Source organism: Tachysurus vachellii, chromosome 19 (genome assembly GCF_030014155.1).
Source record: "Tachysurus vachellii isolate PV-2020 chromosome 19, HZAU_Pvac_v1, whole genome shotgun sequence".
In the NCBI taxonomy this organism is placed as follows: Eukaryota; Metazoa; Chordata; class Actinopteri; order Siluriformes; family Bagridae; genus Tachysurus; species Tachysurus vachellii.
In genome coordinates, this window is record NC_083478.1 from 10880089 (window position 1) to 10902036 (window position 21948).

General features: G+C 38.5%; 2 protein-coding genes and 1 long non-coding RNA gene across 6 annotated transcripts; 2 read left to right on the plus strand and 1 right to left on the minus strand.

The window, feature by feature from the left end:
* Positions 1-84: 84 nt before the first annotated feature.
* On the plus strand, positions 85-11282 carry pm20d1.2 (peptidase M20 domain containing 1, tandem duplicate 2). The gene is made up of 13 exons (XM_060894930.1): positions 85-321; positions 2209-2295; positions 2417-2652; positions 2747-2833; positions 3204-3337; positions 4019-4138; positions 4673-4748; positions 4864-4925; positions 5388-5466; positions 5554-5625; positions 5933-6098; positions 7467-7566; positions 9210-11282. The coding sequence occupies exons 1-13, from the start codon at positions 102-104 to the stop codon at positions 9337-9339; spliced, it is 1569 nt and encodes a 522-aa protein (XP_060750913.1). The 5' UTR covers positions 85-101; the 3' UTR covers positions 9340-11282.
* On the minus strand, positions 10855-18164 carry LOC132862731 (acidic mammalian chitinase-like). Of its 2 annotated transcripts, XM_060894932.1 has the most exons (11): positions 18066-18164; positions 17939-17965; positions 17616-17820; positions 17474-17530; positions 17224-17389; positions 13024-13148; positions 12754-12877; positions 12475-12657; positions 12260-12376; positions 11824-11956; positions 10855-11745 (listed from the first exon to the last, which is right to left on the minus strand). In XM_060894932.1, exons 1-11 carry the CDS (start codon positions 18088-18090, stop codon positions 11525-11527), a joined length of 1383 nt encoding a protein of 460 aa, XP_060750915.1. In that variant the 5' UTR covers positions 18091-18164; the 3' UTR covers positions 10855-11524. The 2 variants fall into 2 exon arrangements, with proteins under 2 accessions (XP_060750915.1, XP_060750914.1); XM_060894931.1 differs by having other exon boundaries at positions 10855-11956.
* Positions 18129-21582, plus strand: LOC132862733 (uncharacterized). Of its 3 annotated transcripts, none has more exons than XR_009650045.1 (6): positions 18129-18237; positions 18921-18958; positions 19751-19773; positions 19990-20050; positions 20147-20337; positions 20601-21582. It is a non-coding gene; the product is annotated as an uncharacterized LOC132862733 (long non-coding RNA). The 3 variants fall into 3 exon arrangements; XR_009650046.1 differs by having other exon boundaries at positions 18131-18237; positions 18918-18958; XR_009650044.1 differs by lacking the exon at positions 18129-18237 and having other exon boundaries at positions 18436-18958.
* Positions 21583-21948: the final 366 nt, after the last annotated feature.

Consider the following 21948-nt stretch of genomic DNA (forward strand, 5'->3'; position numbering starts at 1 on the left):
TTAGGAAATATGATTTTAAACCATTTATTTAACTTTTGTAACTGATGTAACTGCATGTTGACCTGGCAACTTTATTCAGTGTCTCACTCCCTTTCTGTAAAATGACAGGTCACAGCACTCGGCCGAGAATAATCACATTTATAAAAGTGGTGGCGTTAAGTCTGGTCTTTACGCTGCTTATTTTGTTTCTGGTGGCTGCAACACGAACATTTACGTTAGACGTAAATGCGGGACTTCAGCTTGCACAATGGGAAAAAACAACATACATATCAGCTGATATAAGCACCGAACAGAGGGAGGTCCTGCTCGAAAATTTCAAAGGTGAAGGAGTTTATTTATTTGACTCATTTATTGACTCGTTTCAAATATACAGGGCTTCGGATACCACATATTAAACGTAGAAACAACTAATAAAAAAGAGCTTCCGTGAACAGAGTTATCTGTAAACACTGAAATCCTGTAGCTTGACAGGGGTTTGATTACACAGAGGGTCTACACGTGTGTCTAAACGTGTATCTACACGTGTATCACGCGCATAATTATGAGGAGTAGGTTGGACTTTGGTTGTCATGGCGTTGGGCAAAACAAACATTATGTTCTGATAACAAGTGAGTGAGTATGATTTCATCGCGTTTATGTTTAGTTCTATAAACAATACTGATGGCTGAATATTATGACAGGACATTGTGGCACCATTCACTCCCAGTCTGTTTTTTTAAGCCTTTTCTCAGTCGAAATAGGAGTTCGCCATCTTAGGTAATTTTAAAACAGTTTGGAAACCTTGGTAACACCTCGAGCATGCGCAGTAGATACGAGCAGATAGCATAGTAATACTAGCACGTGCGTTATGACAATGCAGTTTATTTTAAAATTATAGATTGGCTATAAACTTTTCTAAATATTTTGAGTGTTATGTAGTGGGTCATACAGTCAGACGTAAATTATGATGGACTATAACGTTTCCAACTACAAAACTGTTAATTAGCTTTTAAACCATGCTCTTTAACTTCCATAAAACACATGTATCACAAGAAACAAATATTGGTGTCAACAGAACTGTTTATTAAAATTATTCTTTAAAATAATTTTAACTTAATTGAACGATTTCCATCTGTCCCAATTACTAACATGGAAATGTGCAGGGTTACAGCACAGTTGTACTGCAGCCAGCCACTAGGGGGCCTTAGAGACTTGGGCTTCATTTTTGAATCCCTATATAATCATTGGTTTGTGCATAAAAGCAAATGTGTGTATGTCCTAAGCACATCTGTTTGTTCTTCACCAATACATTTTAGCTGTATTTTCAAATGAAGCACATTTCAAACTTATCTTGGCATCATATATCATACATTGTTAGGGAGTTATATGGCTGGCATTTATTTGCTCGTTATCATTAGTGTATTATAGGTCATTCTAATGACAAAAACAAAGAGTACATAAGAAGCAATACATGGCTATCATGTCAATCAGGCACGAGGTAGCAGAAAGAAATGTCAGAGTGTTTATTTTCACATGACTAGCACTTTATAATCTGAACGAAGCACAGTCGCATCATAATTTGCCAATTATTTAAACAGATTTTATAAAATGCAACACAAAGCCATTACATCTTAATGTAGAGTAATAATTTATGTGACAAATAAAAAATTTTATTGAAATATAATTCAACAATAAAATTTAATCGAGGTATTAAAACTTTGTTTATTTAGAGACAAAATGGTAATTATGGAGCTGTAAGTGTTAGCTCATATGGTGAAATGAGCAGGGTGTCCAGGGTGTTGATTTATCAATCTCAGTATTATAGGCTATTAAACATTAAACAGGAAGTGGCTAGATTAAATCTGTGAATTATTAATTATTGCATAAAAACACTCACACTGGCAATTACACAACCAGTTAAGTTCTTCATTATTAATTCCTCATTGAAAAGCTTCTCAACTGAATGTAATATATAACACATATGTTAATGTTTCTTTTTTTTCATTATTCATGTGTCTTGCCAATAAGCAACTTCTTATTTCAACATCTAGGCACAATTACATTCACATATTAAGTAACACTATTGCATGAACACTATTACATTAATGGTGTCCTCCCATTTAGGGTGTTCCTAGGAAAGGTGGATAAAGCAGTTACACAAGATAAGTGAAAGGGCAATCACTTTCTTTCAAACAGAAAAAATATTTCTGTTTTTTCTGTTTTCTCCAGAGGCCATTCGTATTCCCACCGTGTCCTTCTCAGAGTCTCATCAGAACACAAGTGCTCTGGAAGACTTCAACCGTCTTCTGAAAAGAGGTTAGACATTCTTCTGCTCTGGACACAGGGCCAGGCCAAAAGCAATTATTCACAAAAAGTTGATATTATTTCTTATTATTTCACATCTCTCTGTTGGATTGTATCTACTGGTCTCTTTCAGTCTTCCCAACAATCTTCTCATCCAGTCTGGTTAAACATGAGGTGGTGGAGAACTACAGCCACCTGTTCACCGTGTCAGGCACCGATCCTGAGCTCGTGCCTTACATGCTGCTGGCGCATATTGACGTGGTGCCAGCCAATGAGACTGACGGGTGGGAGGTGCCACCCTTCTCAGCCAAGGAGCTGAATGGATTCATTTATGGACGAGGAACCATAGACAATAAACAGTCTGTCATGGTATGGTGGGCAGCAATTTCCTTTTGTTGGTTAAGACAATATTACATTTGTCTGTGCAAACTGCTCCTGAATACTTTTACATTTGCCTGTGAAGGGGATCCTTCAAGCTCTGGAGTACTTGTTGGAGCGAGGCTATGTTCCACAGCGAGGGTTCTACATTGGTCTGGGTCATGATGAGGAGGTGAGACATTCACATACGTTAACGATCATGTTCCAATCCCTCCTTAGCAGTGAATTTCCCTTTCACCCACATCATCTCTTGATTTCATAGAACTAAATTTCCCGAATCTATTACAAAGACAACAGCAATGTGTTTCTTATTATTAATGAATGATTTTCGTGGAAATGGACCCACAAGGCCTGTGCGTTTAACTAGGGAGCCTTCTGATAGCTGTACAAAGATATATATTTTAGTATTTTAGCAAAAATAATTAAAATTATATTTATAACTTAGGCGAATTCACTTAAGGTGAATAACTACATTGCATGCATTCTTCACACATTTTCTGTTTTAACCTGATGATATTTGACATCCTGATTTGTCTTTACAGGTGCAAGGCTATGCTGGAGCTGTAAACATAGTCAAACTGCTGAAGAATCGTGGGGTGAAGCTACACTTTCTTGTAGATGAAGGCCTTGCTGTATTGGATGGAATTATAAGTGGTCTAGATGGACCAGCTGCACTGTAAGACCTTTTTAATGAGACTTTTCGCTTTATGGTCTATGTACACTCATCTCCAGAATTATTGGCACCCTGGTTAAAGATGGGTAAAAAGCTTAGGAAAAATATATTAGTGGTTAATTGCCTTTATCACTCACTAAAAATATAGGAGAAACATAACCAAGTGTATTTATTTTATTCTAAACTACTTGTAAAATAAACTACAGGTGTCAGAATTATTGGCACCTGAGCTAATAGTGAAATAGTACTTTGTAGATCTAGTCATATAATGCTTATGGAGATTTGAGAGTACAGAATAAAGAATCAAAAAACACTCCTCGGTACAGAACCTATCCAGATCCTCCACCCATAACTGTTCAGTGGGGTTCAGGTTAGGGGGAATGGGATAGCCATGCAAGCTAAGAAGCTTGATTCTGTGGTCATTGAACCACAGGTTTTTGTGTGTAGTTGAATGCATGTTTTGGATCACTGTCCTCCCAGAAGTTCCACCTGCACACTGGTAGCCAGTTTTTCATTTTAAATTCATTGGTTCTTCATTGAATCCAAGGTGCCCAGGGTCGTTGGAGGATAAACATCTCCACAGCCAAATGTGCCAATAGTTCTTTAACTGTACCATATGAAATGACTCTTTTTCAGCCTTTTGTTTATCCAGGTGTTTTTATCGTGTTAATATGCGTTTTGTAGGATAGGTGTAAGTGAGAAAGGGCATGCCACAGTAAAGCTGAGTGTCAGTATGAAGCCAGGTCATTCCTCCATGCCTCCCAAGCAAACCAGCATTGGCATCCTGGCAGCTGCAATCACAAGGTGAACTGAAACCACACAAGCTTGCAGTATTATATATAGTTATTGTTATTCTCATTCTTTTCCTTTCATCTTTTGCTTTTCTCTTTCGTTTGTCTTCTATTTAAAACATCTCCCTAATGAAAATTCAGACTTATACTCTAAAATCTACAGTTTCTTTTGCATTCTCTCTCTGAGGAATCTGAGTTTTTCCAGCTGTAGTATATATACAGGTATCACTAACCAGAACTGTCAAAATATGTTGCAATGTGAAATGTGTCGCAAATTCTAAACTGGTTCAAAATGAGCTTGCTTATATGTCTACATTGATATTACATAACCACAAATTTTTTATCCCAGCTCATAGGATGAATTATACAGATTTAGCCGATCTACAAATATAAAATATATAACTATAAAATATAAATATAACTTAAGAAATGCATGAAATCATTCTACAACATTACATATGTTCATTTTACTTTTGAACATTACATTAGCTAATTTTGTTTTTAGGAACATGTAGCATAAAATATTTTTGCATTGTTCTATGTGCAGGTTGGAGGAATACCCAATGCCTAGACTGTTTGGTTCTGGCCCTGAACGAAGCACATTTGAACACCTCGCACATAAGGTAAATCTGAGGTAGAGCTAAAAAAAAAACCACATTCTTCATTCTGACATTGTAAAACCATTATGTGATGTAAAAGCTTTCAATGAATCTTGTGATTTTTTTTTTTTTGTTGCAGTTTGGCTTGCCTCTCCGATTCATCATGTCCAATCTGTGGCTTTTCAGCCCTTTGATTAGCAGGTCACTGATAAGTTGTGTAGTATTATTACATACAGAACACGCTGCTACCTTTTCCAGAATTTTCTTAAGATTAATTAATCCCTCCAGGATTTTTTTTTTTTTTTGTAATTGTTGCTGCCAAATATTTTGCAGCAGCTTTTTTTTTTAAATGTGTGATGAAACTTGCAGAGTTTTTTGTGCTTTTCTATGGAAAAGTCAGTGAAGACACATTTGTAATTACTTTCTATCATAACTACTCATGTTCCATGCACGTGAGTCAGTGAGTGTTGTAATGACTTCATATGATGTGTCTGACCCAAATCTACAGAAAATCGGCAGTAATACTGAACACTTGTAAGCTCTTCTGAATTTCAAAGAGTTTGCTTGATTTTATGTTTATTTCTGTGACTGCAAAACTGTGAATCCTGGAGGGATTGATTAACTGCATTTATGCACTTGACCTAAACAGATGTGTGTTTGCAGGGTAATGGAGAAGAAGCCTGACATGAATGCTTTTGTGCGCACTACCACAGCAGTCACCATGTTCAACTCTGGAGTAAAGGTAGAATACTGTACTGTTGTTTCTTCTGTAATACAAACACAGTTCAATCATTTCAATCTATGCACCTCATTCCCTCTCCATCAACAGCCCAATGTCCTCCCGGCACATGCAGAGGCTATTGTGAACCTTCGTATCCACTCTGCCCAAACACTGCAAGAGGTCAGTGATCATACTGCTTCGGTGGAAATGTTGACTGTGTTCAGTCTGCTTTGAATGCAGGTTCTTATGTATGGTATAGACGGTTTATGTCATGAGGCAGTGCCAGTTGTTAAAATCTGCTCGGGATAAATTTTCCTAAAATCTCCTTTCTGCTTTTTTTTAGGTTAGCTAGTATGGTGCAGATTGTTTGGCATGAATTTAAGACACGCAAAGTGGACATATTGGTGCACTGGTATATATGCTATATGACACTGTGTAATGATAATTATCTGTTTCCTACCAACTGTCTTTACCTGTTTTTCTGTAGGTACTGGAGTTGATTGAATCCACTATATCAGACGATCGTGTAAAATTAGAGCTGATGAATGGCTTTGACCCTCTACCCATCAGCTCCTATGATGAGCAGTCGTTTGGGTTTCAGGTTATTAAGAAGACGGTGTTGGACATATTTCCTGTGGTGACTGTTGCTCCAGGTCAAATATATTTACTTTGCTCATACTATCTAAGTGGCACTTAAGCTGCTGAAATCTACAGCAGCTTAAGTGGGGGATGTGGTAGTTTAGTGGTTAAGGTGTTGGGCTACCAATCGGAAGGTTGTGAGTTCGATTCCTATATCCACCAAGCTGCCACTGCTGGGCCCCTGAGCAAGGCCCTTAACCCTCAATTGCTCAGTTGTATAAAAATGAGATAATAAAATGTAAGTCGCTCTGGATAAGGGCGTCTGCTAAATGCCGTAAATGTAAATGTACAGTGTCTCCATGTCCTCATTATATATATTTATAATTCTTATATGAAATAATTCTTATTTCAGTTATTTATTTATTTTTTTTGCTGAGCCTCAGTGAGCAAAAATCAGATAGTGTATTGTAAAATAGGACAAGCACAATGTCTGTGAATGAAGTATACTGCATATTTATGTGTGTTTTGTTTTATATGTTGATCTGATATTTTGTTCAATTCTCATGAGCTAGAAAATTAAAAGGCTTTTTCTGAAATTAGGTCGACAACATTGATAGTGTCTGCAATTGTGCACTCAAAAGCACTTAAGCTTTTCTTAACTAGGTAAAATTCAGTGAGAAAGAAAAAATCTGAAACACAGAAATTCAAATAATCATAAATATACTTACAATATTTACAGTTACAAATATAATACACTTTAGTGTAGTGGGCAATAGTGTGATCATTATACCTATATCTGCATTTTTAAACATCTCGTTCCTAACATTTTGCATCACTAACCATTTTGCTGTTATAATAACCCTCAATTTTTTGTGAAGTCTTTCTAGTAGATTTTGGAGCATGGCTCTGGGGATTAGACAAAATTCAGCTAAGTGTATTATTAAAGCCTGGAGCTGATGTCAGGCAAAGAGGTTTGTAGCGCAGTCAGCATTTCAGTTTGTTCCAAAGCTATACAGTTGGGCTGAGGTCAGGTCTCTGTGCAGACCACTCAGATTTTTCCACAACAAACAAGTCTTCACAGTCCTTGCTGTGTACAAAGAGGCATTGTTATGCTTGAACAGGTCTGAGCCCCTTAGATTCTGTGAAGGGAAATTGTATTGCTGCAGTATACAATGATATTATGTACAGTTGTGTGCTTTGTGGTAACAGTTTGGGGAAGAACCACACATAGCTTATGATGTTCGGGTGTCATACTTTTCACCATATAGTGTTGTAATCTAAAATTATTACTGATGACCCCTACTGAAGTACCTATCTTAACACCATTCTGTACAATTTTTTACACAGTTTTAGAGAGATTTCAGCAGGTGTCAACCACCTGTTTTTACCATTTATCTGTTCAGTCATTGCTTTTCCTCTTACATTGCTCTAATGCTTTGTAGGTATCTGTGTGGGCAACACTGACAGCCGTCATTATACCCCACTGACAAAGGAGATTTATCGCTTTGCCCCAACTTGGTTCAAACCAGGAGACACCCAGAGGTGAGTATATGTAAAAGTGTTAAAGGCAGGATTTAGTGGCGATAAAGGTGGCATTTTAGGGCACAAAACCACTCTAGAGAGAATTCTGTAGGCCAGATTCTTTCAAACAATAAAGATGCCTTTCACATCACTGCCACTTTAATATTTAGTGCATTACAGTAACCCAAAATTTGAAATATGAGTACATGCCTCTGCACTTTTTATAAACCTGTAACAAGAGAAGAATGATTATTACTTTATTGTCTACTATATATTTTAAGTAAGTAAAGGGGAAAGGTTGTGATTTTATATATGTGTGTGTGTGTGTATATATATATATATATATATGTATGAGAGCGTGTGTGTGTGTATGCATATATGTATGTATTATACTATACTATCAAACTATAGATTATGTGGCAATGTGTACAAGTATTGCTGGACCAGTCCTGTGAGTAAACAACAAAATGAAAATGAAGAGAAAGCAAAGCAAAGAGGAATAGAGGATTTGTTATTTACAGATTTGTTTCTGATAAAGAATAACATAAATCATACAGTAATGTGTACACATACAGCATTCTTTCTAAGTTTACCAAAGTATACGTTTGTAAAATATGTAGACTTCAATGAAGCTGTGGTTTGACCCATGACACATGGTCCAAAGATAAGTGCTGTGTGACACTGACCAAGGAGTCAGTAGGCTATTTGCTTAACTACTGGTAAATGCAAAATCTACGTTTAATTTTATAAACACATGTATGAGGTCTGGAAATTTACTGGCATGTCATTCATTATAAAGAGATTGAGTATAAATTTACAATCATCAAACAATGTAATAGATACATACATATGTATATAAATATCCACGCCTCATATACTTGTGTATAAAAGCTGAATAAATGAAAAATAAATAAATGAAAATCCTTAACCTTAAAAAGCATAATATAATGACTTATTAAGGGAAAGTATATGTGAAGGCGATTTAACAGATCAAGTAGTATATATTTGGTACTATAAAACGGAAATAATGCATGAGGATTTGCGTATTTTTCTGCACACACCTCACCATGCGAATAAAAGAACTCATGGTAGAGGAGTGTAACAGCAGGTAAACCTTCTAGCTACAGTGCTTTTTAAATGGAAGTTGTGTACCATATACAGTATGGTGATTTGGGGACTTGAAGGTGTCTCTTTATGCAAACGAGTGTTTCTGTGCATGAACACATCAGTTTAAAATGTGTAGGATTTATCAGTGTTTGTTGTGCAAATGCGTGGCTCTTACACACAAATTTAGTACTTGGTCTAGACCCGCTTAAATAAATTGTGAAGACTGGATAGTTGTAACTTAGGGGTTATTAAGTGGATGTAAATTAGAACGTGGCTTTCTGACCTGTCCAGTCCAGAAAATGCTGGGTAGACTGTCTTGCTGTGAGGTGCTTTAGGTAATCAGCTGCTTTGTATTAAGCAGTTAACATGCTACTGTATACTAACATGCTATACTAAGGTCTTGTGTATACTCTTACTTATACATATCTCTTTAAAATATATCCAGGCCTCTGTAGCCCGTATGTTTTCAGATCCTAGTAACATAACAGGTTAAAATTCAGGAAGAAATGTCAGCTCTCCTATGAGGTCATCTGTTTCTGTTTTACACCTGTGTTTAGATTCCATGGCATCAACGAAAGGATCTCCCGCAAAAACTACGAGGAGCTTGTGCTTTTTTACTTTCGACTATTCCAGAACAGTGACATCAAAAAACTACCACCATCTCACACCAGCCAACACGATCTATGATCTCTTCTGGACAAATGTGTTTCAGACCCCTTTAACGTAATCTTCATGATTTAAGATTGCATAATCAAATTATCAAGATATTTTGATACACAAGGCAATTTACAGCTTTGTCTTAATTGATCGATCAGATTATTCCAGTTTGTCTGGATTTCTGTATGAATTATGAATTCATTAATCTTTGTAGCACTTTAATCAAAGCAGCCAACCTCAGGGATAATTTTAAATGCAGTGCATGTACAATGTACTCAATGGGTGTCAATTGGCCTTCATTTAGTGTGCAGTCATTAGGAGCCATTTGTAGAAAAGGGAATGGAATTTTGATAAAAGGATTAATTTTAGATGCTTTAGAAATAAAACCTGTGCTGTTTAATATTGCCACGATGCTTGCGTACTAATGCGATCTCTTTTTTCTTTATGATGGCAGTTTATATATAAATGTGACTGAATGCCAAATAATAACTTCATACATATGAACAAATAAGCTCTGCGTATTTTCAGATACAGTTCTTCCCACTTCGGCTTTTCCCCTTAGGGGTCGCCACAGTGAATCATCTGTTTCCACCTAACTCTATCCTCGGCATCCTCTACTCTCGCACCAATTAACTTCATGTCCTCTTTCAACACATCCATATATCTCCTCTTTGGCCATCCTCTTGACCTCTTAACTGGTAGCTCCATCTCCAACATTCTTCTACCTTCATCCTTCTAACAATATAACCACTCTCCATATCCAAACCATCTCAATCTAGCCTCTCTGACCTTGTCCCCAAAACAGCCAACTTGAGCTGTCCCTCTGATGTGCTCGTTCCTAATCCTGTCCATCCTCGTCACTTCTAAATAGAACCTCAACATCCTCAACTCTGCTACCTCCATCTTTGCCTCATGTCTTTTCCTCACTGCTACAGTCTCTAACCCATACAGCATAGCTGGTCTCACTACTGTCTTGTACTGCTTGCACTAAACCACTAAGAATACAGGATGCATTGTGCTTTTTTGAACATCCTGTTCCAGATTTAGTCACCTATAACCTCTTTTGAGAAGGCTTTCTACTAGAGTTTGGAGTGTGGCTGTGAGGATTTGCCTTCATTCTGCCAAAAAGCTGTAGTGAGGTCAGGTGAGGAGGTATGGAGTAAGGACATAATTCCAGTTTATCCCAAAAGTGTTCAATTGGGTTGATGTCAGGGCTTTGTGCAGACCACTGGAATTCTTCCACTTCAGCCTTGGCAAACCATGTCTTTATAGATTGTTTTTTTGTATTTTTGGGCCCCTTAGATCTAAAGAATGGAAAATCTTAATGATCCATCATACAAAGACATCCCATGAAATTGTCAGGTATTCACATACTTTTGTCTAAATACACAGCCTGAATCCCAGCACCTGAATGTGACTGTATGATTGAATCAATTATACATAATGTGTTAGGCTTGCTTTCATACTTAATGACACAATGACAGACACCAAGAAACTGCATTTCATACTGCAACACTGAGATTATTTGCCATGCTTTTGATGCCCTTTTTTGATGCACTGATGTGATTTATTTGTGTGCTGATAAATATGTTGATTTCTTTTTAATAAACATCCTCATTTTAGTTTTATACACATGTACATTATTAGTGTAAGTGAAACTTACACTCCAGTAAACTGGAGATTTGAACAGTCACAGTTACTGTGATTTTTTCTCCCCCCAGAAAAACTAATGACTACTCAATGCACTTATACTGTACACTGAACCAATTCAGCTACAAATTCAGTAGTATGTGATCATTCTCCAAAATAAGTTGCTGTGCTCTGTAACTGGTAGAACATTTGAGAACTCTGAGATTGTAAAGGATTACATGATTGAATTGTCTAAGCTTCTGGGTTTGTCGATAGGAAAAAAAATGTGTTTTATTTTATTTACTACTTTGCATATTCTGGAATAAAAACAAAGAGCATCATAATTTGTATGACTGTCTATATAACTTTTTTTTAAGCCAATGCTACAGAAAAATAAAATACTACTCACAATTTAAAAAAAAGATTAATGGTTAAAAATGGGAACAAATAATATATATTTTTTTACAGAGAGAGAAATACAGTGATTGCAATAATAACAAGCCTGCTGTGTAGCCATTTTCAACCATGTCTGTGCTGATTTTGATTCTGTCATTTAAATCAGGTGTTCATTAATAACCTGGCAGTTTTATGGCCAGTTGCAGCATTGGCAGCTCTCACTGAAGACAGTGCCAGCAGGGCAAATTTGTACAAATTGTCTTCCAGCAGCACACATGATGAATTTTTTGTTGTCAAAGGGATTTGGGTAAATACCATCTTTCTTTGCTGTACAATACTGATGTGGAACAGCAGGAGGAGTTTCAGCTGCATGAGTTTCAGCTGCAGGAGATTCAGACGCAGGAGTTTCAGCTGGAGGAGCAGATGAGGAATTAAATTCAGGGAAATTCATATGGTCAGTAACTAACTTATTGCAATTTACTGACATACCATTGCTTAGCAGTTTCTTGAGCTCACTGATTAAAGGATATTTTCCCAATGTGCAGAACTGTCCAGTAAAATCATCCAAATCAAGAGCCCACACAAAGGCCCCTCCAAAGTTATTATCTTTGAGGTAGGTCACCTAAAACCGAAAGGAACCAGTAAGGTCTCTCTTGAATCTGTATAGAAATTAGGAACTGTTGTATAGAATATAGAAACTGCTGATGCTCTATAAAATTTTCTTATTACCATTTTGGTATTAAGGTTTTTTCTCTAGCACGTTCTGAACATGTTCAATGTGTCATATCACACTTCTGCTCATTTTATATTTATTCTGCGCGCTCATACTATAATCTCCTGGTGGAATTGTTAGTTGCTAGTCGATGTATACATGTAGTACTAAAAAACATTTGCACCAAATTGAATTTGCTCTTAAAATTCTTACCTTTGTGTTAAAGCTCTCCTTGTTGTCAAAGCCAACCCACTGACCCCCTTTTGTGGCATAGGGTACTTTTTGATCCTGGATCCACTGTGTGCTGGTTCCTTGAAGGAAGCTGCAGACCTGATGGGAAATAATCATTTACTGTTAGTTCATTAAGTCTTTTATAGAACATCACAATAAAGTGTGTATGGCTCACATGCAGTAAGCTGTGTACAAACCTCATAATAAGACCAGAAGCCTGCCTCCCTGGTGTAGGTGCCAGCAGAAGCAGGGCCACTTGTTGGCGCTCCCAGGCCACTCGCTGCAGATGACAGCTGAAACGTTCTGCCATATGTAGCAAACCCCATCCTCAGTTTCTCCACTGGAGCACCCTGATTCTTCCAGTATGTCATTGAAAAATTCTGCAAAATCAGGAAGAATATGTTATAGCAATATATGTAATATATCTCTGATTGCCAAACTCAGGCATAAGTGAAATTGTAGAAGTTTGTCTTTACAGTATTAAGGTAGATTTGATCTCCTGTTTCCTGAGACCACTGATACAGAGGACTGTTGTGGCCAGTGACACTCTCCCAAGTCCCATGAAAGTCATAGGTCATCACGCTAATGAAGTCCAGGTACCTGTATAATTAATAACAATATAATTAGTTATAAATGTTGCCACTTTTACTAAAATTTCAAGCTGCTTTATTATCAAAAAATCTGACTTGTTTTAGCATCTATGAACTTGCAATGCAACTTATTGTCTTTCAGCAAACATAGCCTACTTGGCAATCTCAGCAATTTCATATCCAGCATCTATAGTTAATTTCCCAGCAGCCACTGCAGCAGTGAGCATAAGACGGGGATGTCCTGTAGCATTGCTTTCAGCCTCGTAGGCCTGTTGAAGTTCCTACAGGGCAAAATGCAAATGTATTAGTGTTCTATCACAGTATTGTAGAGAATAATGTAAAATGACTCAGTGGTAATAATCTAGACAATTGTATACAAATGTTAAACCATATAAATGGCTGTGATGAAACAGAACAAACGGTAGAAATGGTAGGTGAGGCTAATGAATAAGCTTACACACTACATCAAAGACCTGACTGAGCAGTTCTGACTGTCAAAGGAAATTCTGTACTTTAATATTTAAAGACAATACCAGCTACAAACTCAGTTTAATTGATTGTTTATTCCAGCATTATTTAGACTTATTTTGCATCATCTTATAAATCCAATAAATAGTATCAGAAATTATAAGAAATTTAATAGTCCGGATAGATGTTTTCTGCATATATTTAAATGCTTTAATGAAAATAACATAACTAGATATCTATACACACTTGGACAAAATTGTTTGTACCCTTCCATTATAGAAAGAAATATGGTCACTGAAATAACTTGAAAACCAGACATTGCTTTTGAATTTGGTTTAACAAAAGCATTTATAGAAACTAATGAAACTTTCCTGGACAAAAACAGTGGTAACCCTAGAAAAGAATGAAAATAATTTGACCATAGGGACAAACTGAACTAAACTAAAACTAAAGTGTGTTAAACTTGAGTGTGTCATTGTAAGAACATCCTCGCCAGCTCCCTGGGTGGAGCTTTTGCCAGAATACTAACTTCCAGGTTCAGTCGAGGTATAGTATGGGTTCCAGTTACCAAGCCTTGTTTTTCCTGCTCATTCTGTTTTTTTCCCCCATTTCCGTTTATGACCCTGTCTTTTGTCATTGGATTTACTACGTCTTTCACCTTGCCCTTATCGAATTATTTTGCCCGTTTGGATTACTATTTCTGGTTAATGAACTCTGCCTATTTACTGTTTCTCCCCTATTGCCTGCCGATTTGGTGAATTTGTGTCAAGTTTGTGGTGTCATTAAAGCTGTGTTATTATCCGCACATGGATTCCGCCGACTTCTCACTACAGAATCTCACTCCAGCGGACCTAGCGCAGCTACAGATGCTGGTAGGCCATCAAGGCAAGAGGCTAGCCGCCTACCAGGAGGAGCTCACGGTGCTGCAGAATACCAATGCGAGCCTCCTCCAGGCTCTTTGCAATTCACCAAATGCCTCAGCCTAATCCGCCACTCATGGCCTTGCCAGATAAGTTTGATGGCTCTGCCAACCGCTCGATACATACAGTGAGGACATGACCCGGGGCCTGTTTCTCATGTGCTGGACTAGGCTGCAGCAACCTGGGACAGGGATGCATTGGTATGGACCTCCTACACTCATTTTTCTAAACAAATGCATGAAGTATTCAAGTATCCCACTGGCAGGAGAGATGTGGCAGTTCAAATTATACATCTTCATCAAAGTTCTGACTCAGCAGCTGAATATGCAGTGAAGTTCTGCACGCTAGCAGCACAAAGCGGGTGGAACGACACAGCTCTCAAGGCAATGTTTCAGGCAGGCCTAAATCCCAACCTTCGAGCTGAACTGGTGCTAGCTATCTGGGTAAACAATCTGATTCGGAACAGGCCGCAACAACCCTTACCACAATCTGTTCTTCCTCCGTGACGAAGCACCTGAACACATGCAGATTTGGCAGACTGGAGTATCACCAGAGGAGCGCCAGCATTGCATGCACCTTTAGCTCTGCTTCTATTGTGGCCGAGCCTGACATCTCCGTGCGTTCTGTCCTGTGAGGCCCACTTCACATGGAACGAAGGTGAGTTCGAATCTTAGTCAGCATTGTGTAGTGATACCGGTGTTAATTCTCAATGGTAATCCTGCCTGTCATGTCTCAGACCTGATAGATTCTGGATTTGCCGTAAACTTGATACACCGCCAGCTTGCCGAAAAAATAAAACTCCAAAATGGGGATGGCCTCATCACTCATCACACACCCCCTCTCACGTTACAGATCGGTTTGTTTTACACCGAGGACATTGTGTTGTACATCACCTTGTTGCCAGATGAACAGATCATTCTAGGATTTCCGTGTCTTTAACTACAGATATTGTGGCGCAACAGGGAACTTGTCGGCTGGTCACCACATTGTCACCCACTGCCTCAAATGCCACAGAATCTTCCATGTCATAGCACATCCATAGGGAGTCCACAAGCTGTCCTCCAGAGCAACATATTAACAGTATACAATGACCTACGGGAGGTATTCAGCATATCACACTCTGCCCAATTACCCCATCACCCCTGGGATTGTGCCATCAACTTGCTCTCTAAGACTGTGCTGCCTATGGGCTGTCTCTACCCACTTTCCAGACCAGAGACCAAGGCCATGGAGGACTACATCAAGGAGACCCTCAACCTCCCCAACGGCAGCAGGCTGCTTCTTTGTACTGTAGAGAAGAATGGGAGAGGCCTAAGGCCCTGTACTGACTACCGGGGACTGAACACTTTTACAGTAAAATACCCATTCCCCAGCCCACTAGTCCCCAGACTGCACAAATCGTCTTCAATGACCTCAAGAATAGATTCACCACAGCCCCCATCCTGCAACACCCAGACCCCCTCCTGCCATTCATCGAGGAAGTAGATGCCTCATGTACCGGAATGGGGTTGTGCTCTCCCAAAGTCATGGGATCCCTAGCCAAACTACACCCATGTGCATTCTATTCTAGAAAGCTCACCTACGGCTGAAGCCAACTATGACGTGGGAAACTGGGAACCATTGCTCTCCATCAAGGAGGCATTGGAGGAATGGAGACACTGGTTGGAGGGGGCGCAATGTCCATTTTAAGTCCTAACGGATCATAAGAACTTGAAATACATCGAGTGCCAAATGTCTAAATCCTTGCCAGGCCAGATGGGCATTATTCTTTACACGATTTCAGTTCACGGTCACTTATAGCCCTTGATCCATGAATAGCAATGTCCGATGTGCTTTCTTGCCGACATGACCCGCCGCATCAAGTGCCAGAACCAGAATCAGCCTAATCATTGTGCCCGTACAATAGGACCACATGGAGGAAGTACGTCAAGTTTCTCTGTCACCTGAAGAGAGGAAGGTGGTGGGGTTGAGCGGACCCCGTGAGATGGAGGAAGACCCGGAGCAGGCACTGGCCATGCTTGAGATCGGTATTGGTGAGTGGTGGGAGTCTCATATGAAAGGAGCAAGGAGCCACATACTCTGAATCCTGGCTGACATGCTGCACCCTTCAGGCAGCCATGGTGTATGGGGTAGTATGGCTGCCTAAATGGCCACCAAGGTACAGTAAATCTCGCTTGGCCTGAGGCTCTGGGCCAACCTGATGAGCTGGCAGGAGATCCTCATGGTATTTTGTGTTCATATTGCATATATATATATTATAGAAACAAATTATTTCTGATCATATATAGCTTAATTCACCCATCAGCTAGGATACCCCATACACCCAAGCTAGGGCAAATTGGATCTTTAATAATATAATCAAAGGAAAACATTTTGGGGGCATGGTGGCTTAGTGGTTAGCACATTCGCCTCACACCTCCAGGGTCGGGGTTCGATTCCCGCCTCCACCTTGTGTGTGTGTGTGTGTGGAGTTTGCATGTTCTCTCCGTGCCTCGGGGGTTTCCTCCGGGTACTCCGGTTTCCTCCCCCGGTCCAAAGACATGCATGGTAGGTTGATTGGCATCTCTGGAAAATTGTCCCTAGTGTGTGATTGCGTGAGTGAATGAGAGTGTGTGTGCCCTGCGATGGGTTGGCACTCCGTCCAGGGTGTATCCTGCCTTGATGCCCGAAAGACGCCTGAGATAGGCACAGGCTCCCTATGACCCGAGGTAGTTAGGATAAGCGGTAGAAGATGAATGAATGAATGAATGAATGAAAACATTTTGGGCATGTGTCCGTTCCCATCATTTATCTGAGAGAAATTGTTAGGAAATGTCTTCCCCTATTTCTTTTTTCTTTGCCCAGTTTTAACCAAAACACACCATCTGGCACCACATCATTCTGAACACCTTGAATCTTTTACATAACTTCACAACAATTTTAGTGCATGATGTTAATAAACAGAATAAAGATATTGTGATGTACTGACCTGACAGAGCAGCGTGAACCTTTGCTTGTCCTCTGGAGGACTGCCACGGGCTCCAGGATACTCCCAGTCTAGATCCAGCCCATCAAATCCATACTTTCTGAGAAAGTTGATGGAGGACTGGATGAATGTATTTCTGTTTGCTGGTGTGGAAACCATGATAGAGAATCTAGACACAGAAAATACAGTTCTGTCTCTGTTTTTGCAAACTATTTTAAAAAACCAACTGCTAACCAAACAAAAAAGCTCTTACTGAGTTGAACCAAAGTTCCATCCTCCAACAGCCAAAAGTGTTTTCAAGCTTGGATTACTGTTAAATGAATTAGAATTTAACATTAGCAAATTCTTTTTAACCCAAAATTTGAAATCATCTAAGCAAAAGAAGAAAGCCTTACCTTTGCTTTAGACTATTGAATGACTGGTAGAGAGTCTCATCATTCCACTCGTAGGTTGTGAGCTGATTTGCAGAGTTAATGACTGAGAATGCGTAGATCAGATGTGTGCACAGGAAGGGATCAATATTGGAAGGCACAAACTTCACTGGATCAGGTCTGTACTGGGACCAGTTGGTGAAGTAGCATATAAGCTGATAGGCTGAACCTACATTTGAAACAAAATGCCTCAGTATGTTGACTTGATTTAAAACAAAATAAACAAACAAACAAACAAAAAAAAAACAAGGAAATGATTTTTGAAAATATACATAGAAAAAACTCACCAAGATGAATAAATAACAGGCAGAAGCCTAGAAGGTAAAACAAATATAAAGTGCAATGTTCAAACACACGTCATACTGTACAAGTCAGATGCAAAAGTTTAATTAATGAATAACAAGATCAGAATACCTGTTAGTAGAGTAAGTCTTGTCATTGTGGCTGCAGTTATTACTGGCTACTTATCCAGTGCAAGCTAAATGAGAACTATGTTGGTTTATATTGTAGGACTGGACCAGAATGTGTGAGCAGTAACCAATCAGCAGTGTCCTATTTGCATAATCTGTTTACATACTATGATCTGGTAAGATGTATCGGCATTACTTAATGGCTTTTAATAAATTGCAAGGACAACTGAGTGGGTTTAACTTTATTTTGCAATGCTAATTTTTTCAGTATCTTGGGTCTTATTAATTTTACAGTCAGCAAAGCTTAAAGATGAAAATCTGTAAGGTTTTTCAACTGTCATGTTTCTGCCTACAAAACTCTGTAGCGTATCTTGTGACAATCACTAGCAGTGATTCATATGATGTATGCTCAGGAACATTGTCATGTGTTCTTTCTTTGGATCATTTATTATTACTAAACAGTGACCTGCACTTTTCATGTTTAGTGTCACATTAATATCACTAAAAGGCTTTGTCCTCCTGCAGTACACCACCTACCTTTTTATAGGTAGAGCATAAAAAAAAGAAGTGAAGAAATGAAGTGGGTCATTTAGAAAAAAAGAAGTGGTTTTTAAACTGTCATGTAAATCCGTTTTCACAATGTGTCTCTATGATCTATTTCATTTCCCTGACAAAAGAAAGTCTAAAATAGTTCTGTAGTATTTATTTATTTATTTAATTTACTTACTTACTTACAATTTAAATCACATGTTGACTTTTAAATCAAATTGCATTTGCAAAACACAGCCTTGAACATTCTTGCATAAGATTTACGGAAACAGAAATAATTCTTGTTGCTCAATGTGTTTTTCTGAAGCAGAACATGAGTTAAGGAAGTCGCCATAACTGCCAACCGCTGTAAGAATAACTACTTTTCTTTTGTGTGTGTGTGTGTGTGTGTGTGTGTGTGTGAGACAGATAAGGAGAGAAAATTGTTCTCTCTGGTAGGTCCAGAAGAAATCCAACAGAGTAAATCCTTAAAAAGAACTTAACTATTTAAACACGTTCTCCCCCTTGAAAAAGATTGATTACTTAATGGAAACACTATTACTAAATGTAATAAAAGATTTAGCTCATACTTATCCAACACAAATACACAAAAATGTTTGTGTGATGTAACTATAATGGCAGGGACCAGCTTTTGTTTTGTGATGTTTACATCTAGATTTGTTAGTCAATGACATCACCAACCTCCACTTGACAGGATGAATGTATCACAATCCACTGTTCGAAGAGAAGAAATATAGAAGGTTTAGCATAAGATCCAAACCACTCATCAGCAGTAAAAGTCTGAACTGGTATATGAAGAAATTACAGAGATGAGCGACCAAATTTCTGGATCCAAGCTTAACAGTAACATTATCCAAAACATAAAAGCTCATACATTATGCAGCAGAATAAATTCAGATGTGAAAATAAAGACAGACCAGCAATTGATACAAAGCAATTGATACTGTTTGACATGACATTACTATTTTGGCCAACATTGGGAGCTGCTTACTATAGCATATATTCTATTTACTATATATATATATTTTACTATATATATATTTACTATATATTAAATCAAATCATTTAAGATTTTTAGTACAAAATGTCCTTATATTGTTTTACTGCTTTACTTTAACTTTAACTATTTTAACTTTGCAGGTTAATATATAATGCTGAATAAGGTACGGTTGTTGTAGCTATTTAACATCCAGATGATCAGGTAGCTGTAATCACCACAGTTTTCTTATCATAAAATAATAATAAAAAAAAAAACTTTTCTGCTTTTTAATGTATACAATGAACAACACCTATTAATAATCATTTAAATCATCTCAGTTTTCTGTTCATTCTTTCTCTTGATTTTTTCAATCATATTTTGTCCAATTTTGTTTCTTCAGATTAGGTTGGTTGAAGATTAGGTGCAGATTGCAGTATACAGATTAGGTTCGTGTGGATTAGGTTAGTAAACCTGGCAAAAAATATGATTAAAAAAAATTTTCCTGGTTTTCATATCAGAAAACTGGTTAAAATTACAGAGAAGCATTTCCTCAATAGATAAAACCTGAAGGCTTTAGACTGGCCAGACCAATCATCAGACTTTATGAAGTAAGAAACAACCAACAAACAAACAACAACTGAAAGAAGATGCACAAACTTGGAAATGATTGCAACATGTTGGTGATGTCAGTGTCTCATTGGTTTGATGCAGTTATTTCCGATGAGGGATATGTAACCAAATACTACAGGTATGTGTTATTTCCTTTAAGACTATCTGTTCATATACTTTTGCTGACTAAAAATTTGGGTGGTCTGACGCCTTGTTGTTTGAAACAACTAGATGTAAATATCATGAAATGAAAGCAGAAATTCAGATCTAATGTTTCATATTAATCTTTTGATCTCAAACACAAATGTCTTAAGTATATAACAAAAAAAAAACAGAATTGACCTTGCTGTTCCAGTACAGACTGTATCAAGCTCAAATAACAATTATTTTGTTTGGTAACAGCTGTTCAAAATCTCCCAAAGCTGCCCGTCATGATCGATGCAGTGGGCAGAGCGGTCAGCACTGAGGCTGGGACTAATAACCGCAATATGGATAACATCACGATGAAGCTCATTGCTTTGGATACTGTTTTGGTTAACATCATGGAGAAGCTCACTGCTTTGGAAAGAAAAATGGATCGATATGGAGACCAGAATGGACTAAGAGAGTAGTCGTGTAAATTGGAATGTGTCTACTCGCCCCAAGACCAAACAATCCCAATCTTATCTGCTTTCGGCTCCCCTCAACCAGCACTGGCCTCGGCCAAGGCCGCTGTTGGAACAACAATTCCCCTGGAAGAGCACTGCAGCGAGACTCTCTTGCGTTCCTCCCCCCACTTCTACAGACACCTGCTGATTCTCTTTGGGACCTAATCAAGGTTGTCTCCATGGCAATTTGCTGTGTATCGCTATGACAAACTTGCGGACTGAGGCACACCAAGATTTGATGCCGGGAGCAACGACTCTCCAGGCCTACACTTACATACATACACACACACACACACACACATATATAGATATGCACTCCCCCCATCCCCCATCCCATGCCTTCGCCGCTTTGTACCGCCAGTCTGACAAGCGGGTCTGTGACCAGCGCCGAAGATAAAGGCCGCAGGACCTGATGGCTGCTTGCCTGTGCTGGATTACCTCCACCCCCCACTCCCCTCCCCTGTTGCAAGTCATGTGTTTATGGCGTACTGTTTATGTGCTTATGTTGCTGAGGTGTTTTTTTCCTGTTCCCACACTGTACTCCCCACCGGAGCATAGTCTGGGGGTTGTTGTTTTTTTCTCCTCCCTTCCCTCATGTTATGCTGTATTTCTTTTCAATCCCCTGTCTTCCTGTCCTGTCCTCCCCTTGTATTGTATGTATTGTATGTATGGGCAGGTTGATGGCTAATTTCGCTGGTACCTGTGACCAGTGACAATAAAGGCTACTACTACTACTATTTTGTGTTCACCAACCTTCTATGAATAGAACATTTTTCAATATGTAGTATGTATTTATTTAATTTATTCGAATTATTTTTTTAGAAACCTAATGGTAAAAAATACGTAAACATTAACATGTAAAACTACCTTTAGGAACAGTAACATAAAGTAAACATGGTTCTGTAGCAGTTTATAAGTCTTACGTCATTTTGGAGAAATTTTGGCCTATTATTCATTACAAAATTGCCTCAGTGCATTGATGGCCGAGGGCATTCTTTGACGATCCCACCACTACATATTAACGAGGTTGAGGTCTGGACTTTAATCTCTCTGGGATAATATTCGGAAGAAACCTAATGTGGAATGAGTCCCAAAAGGAAATG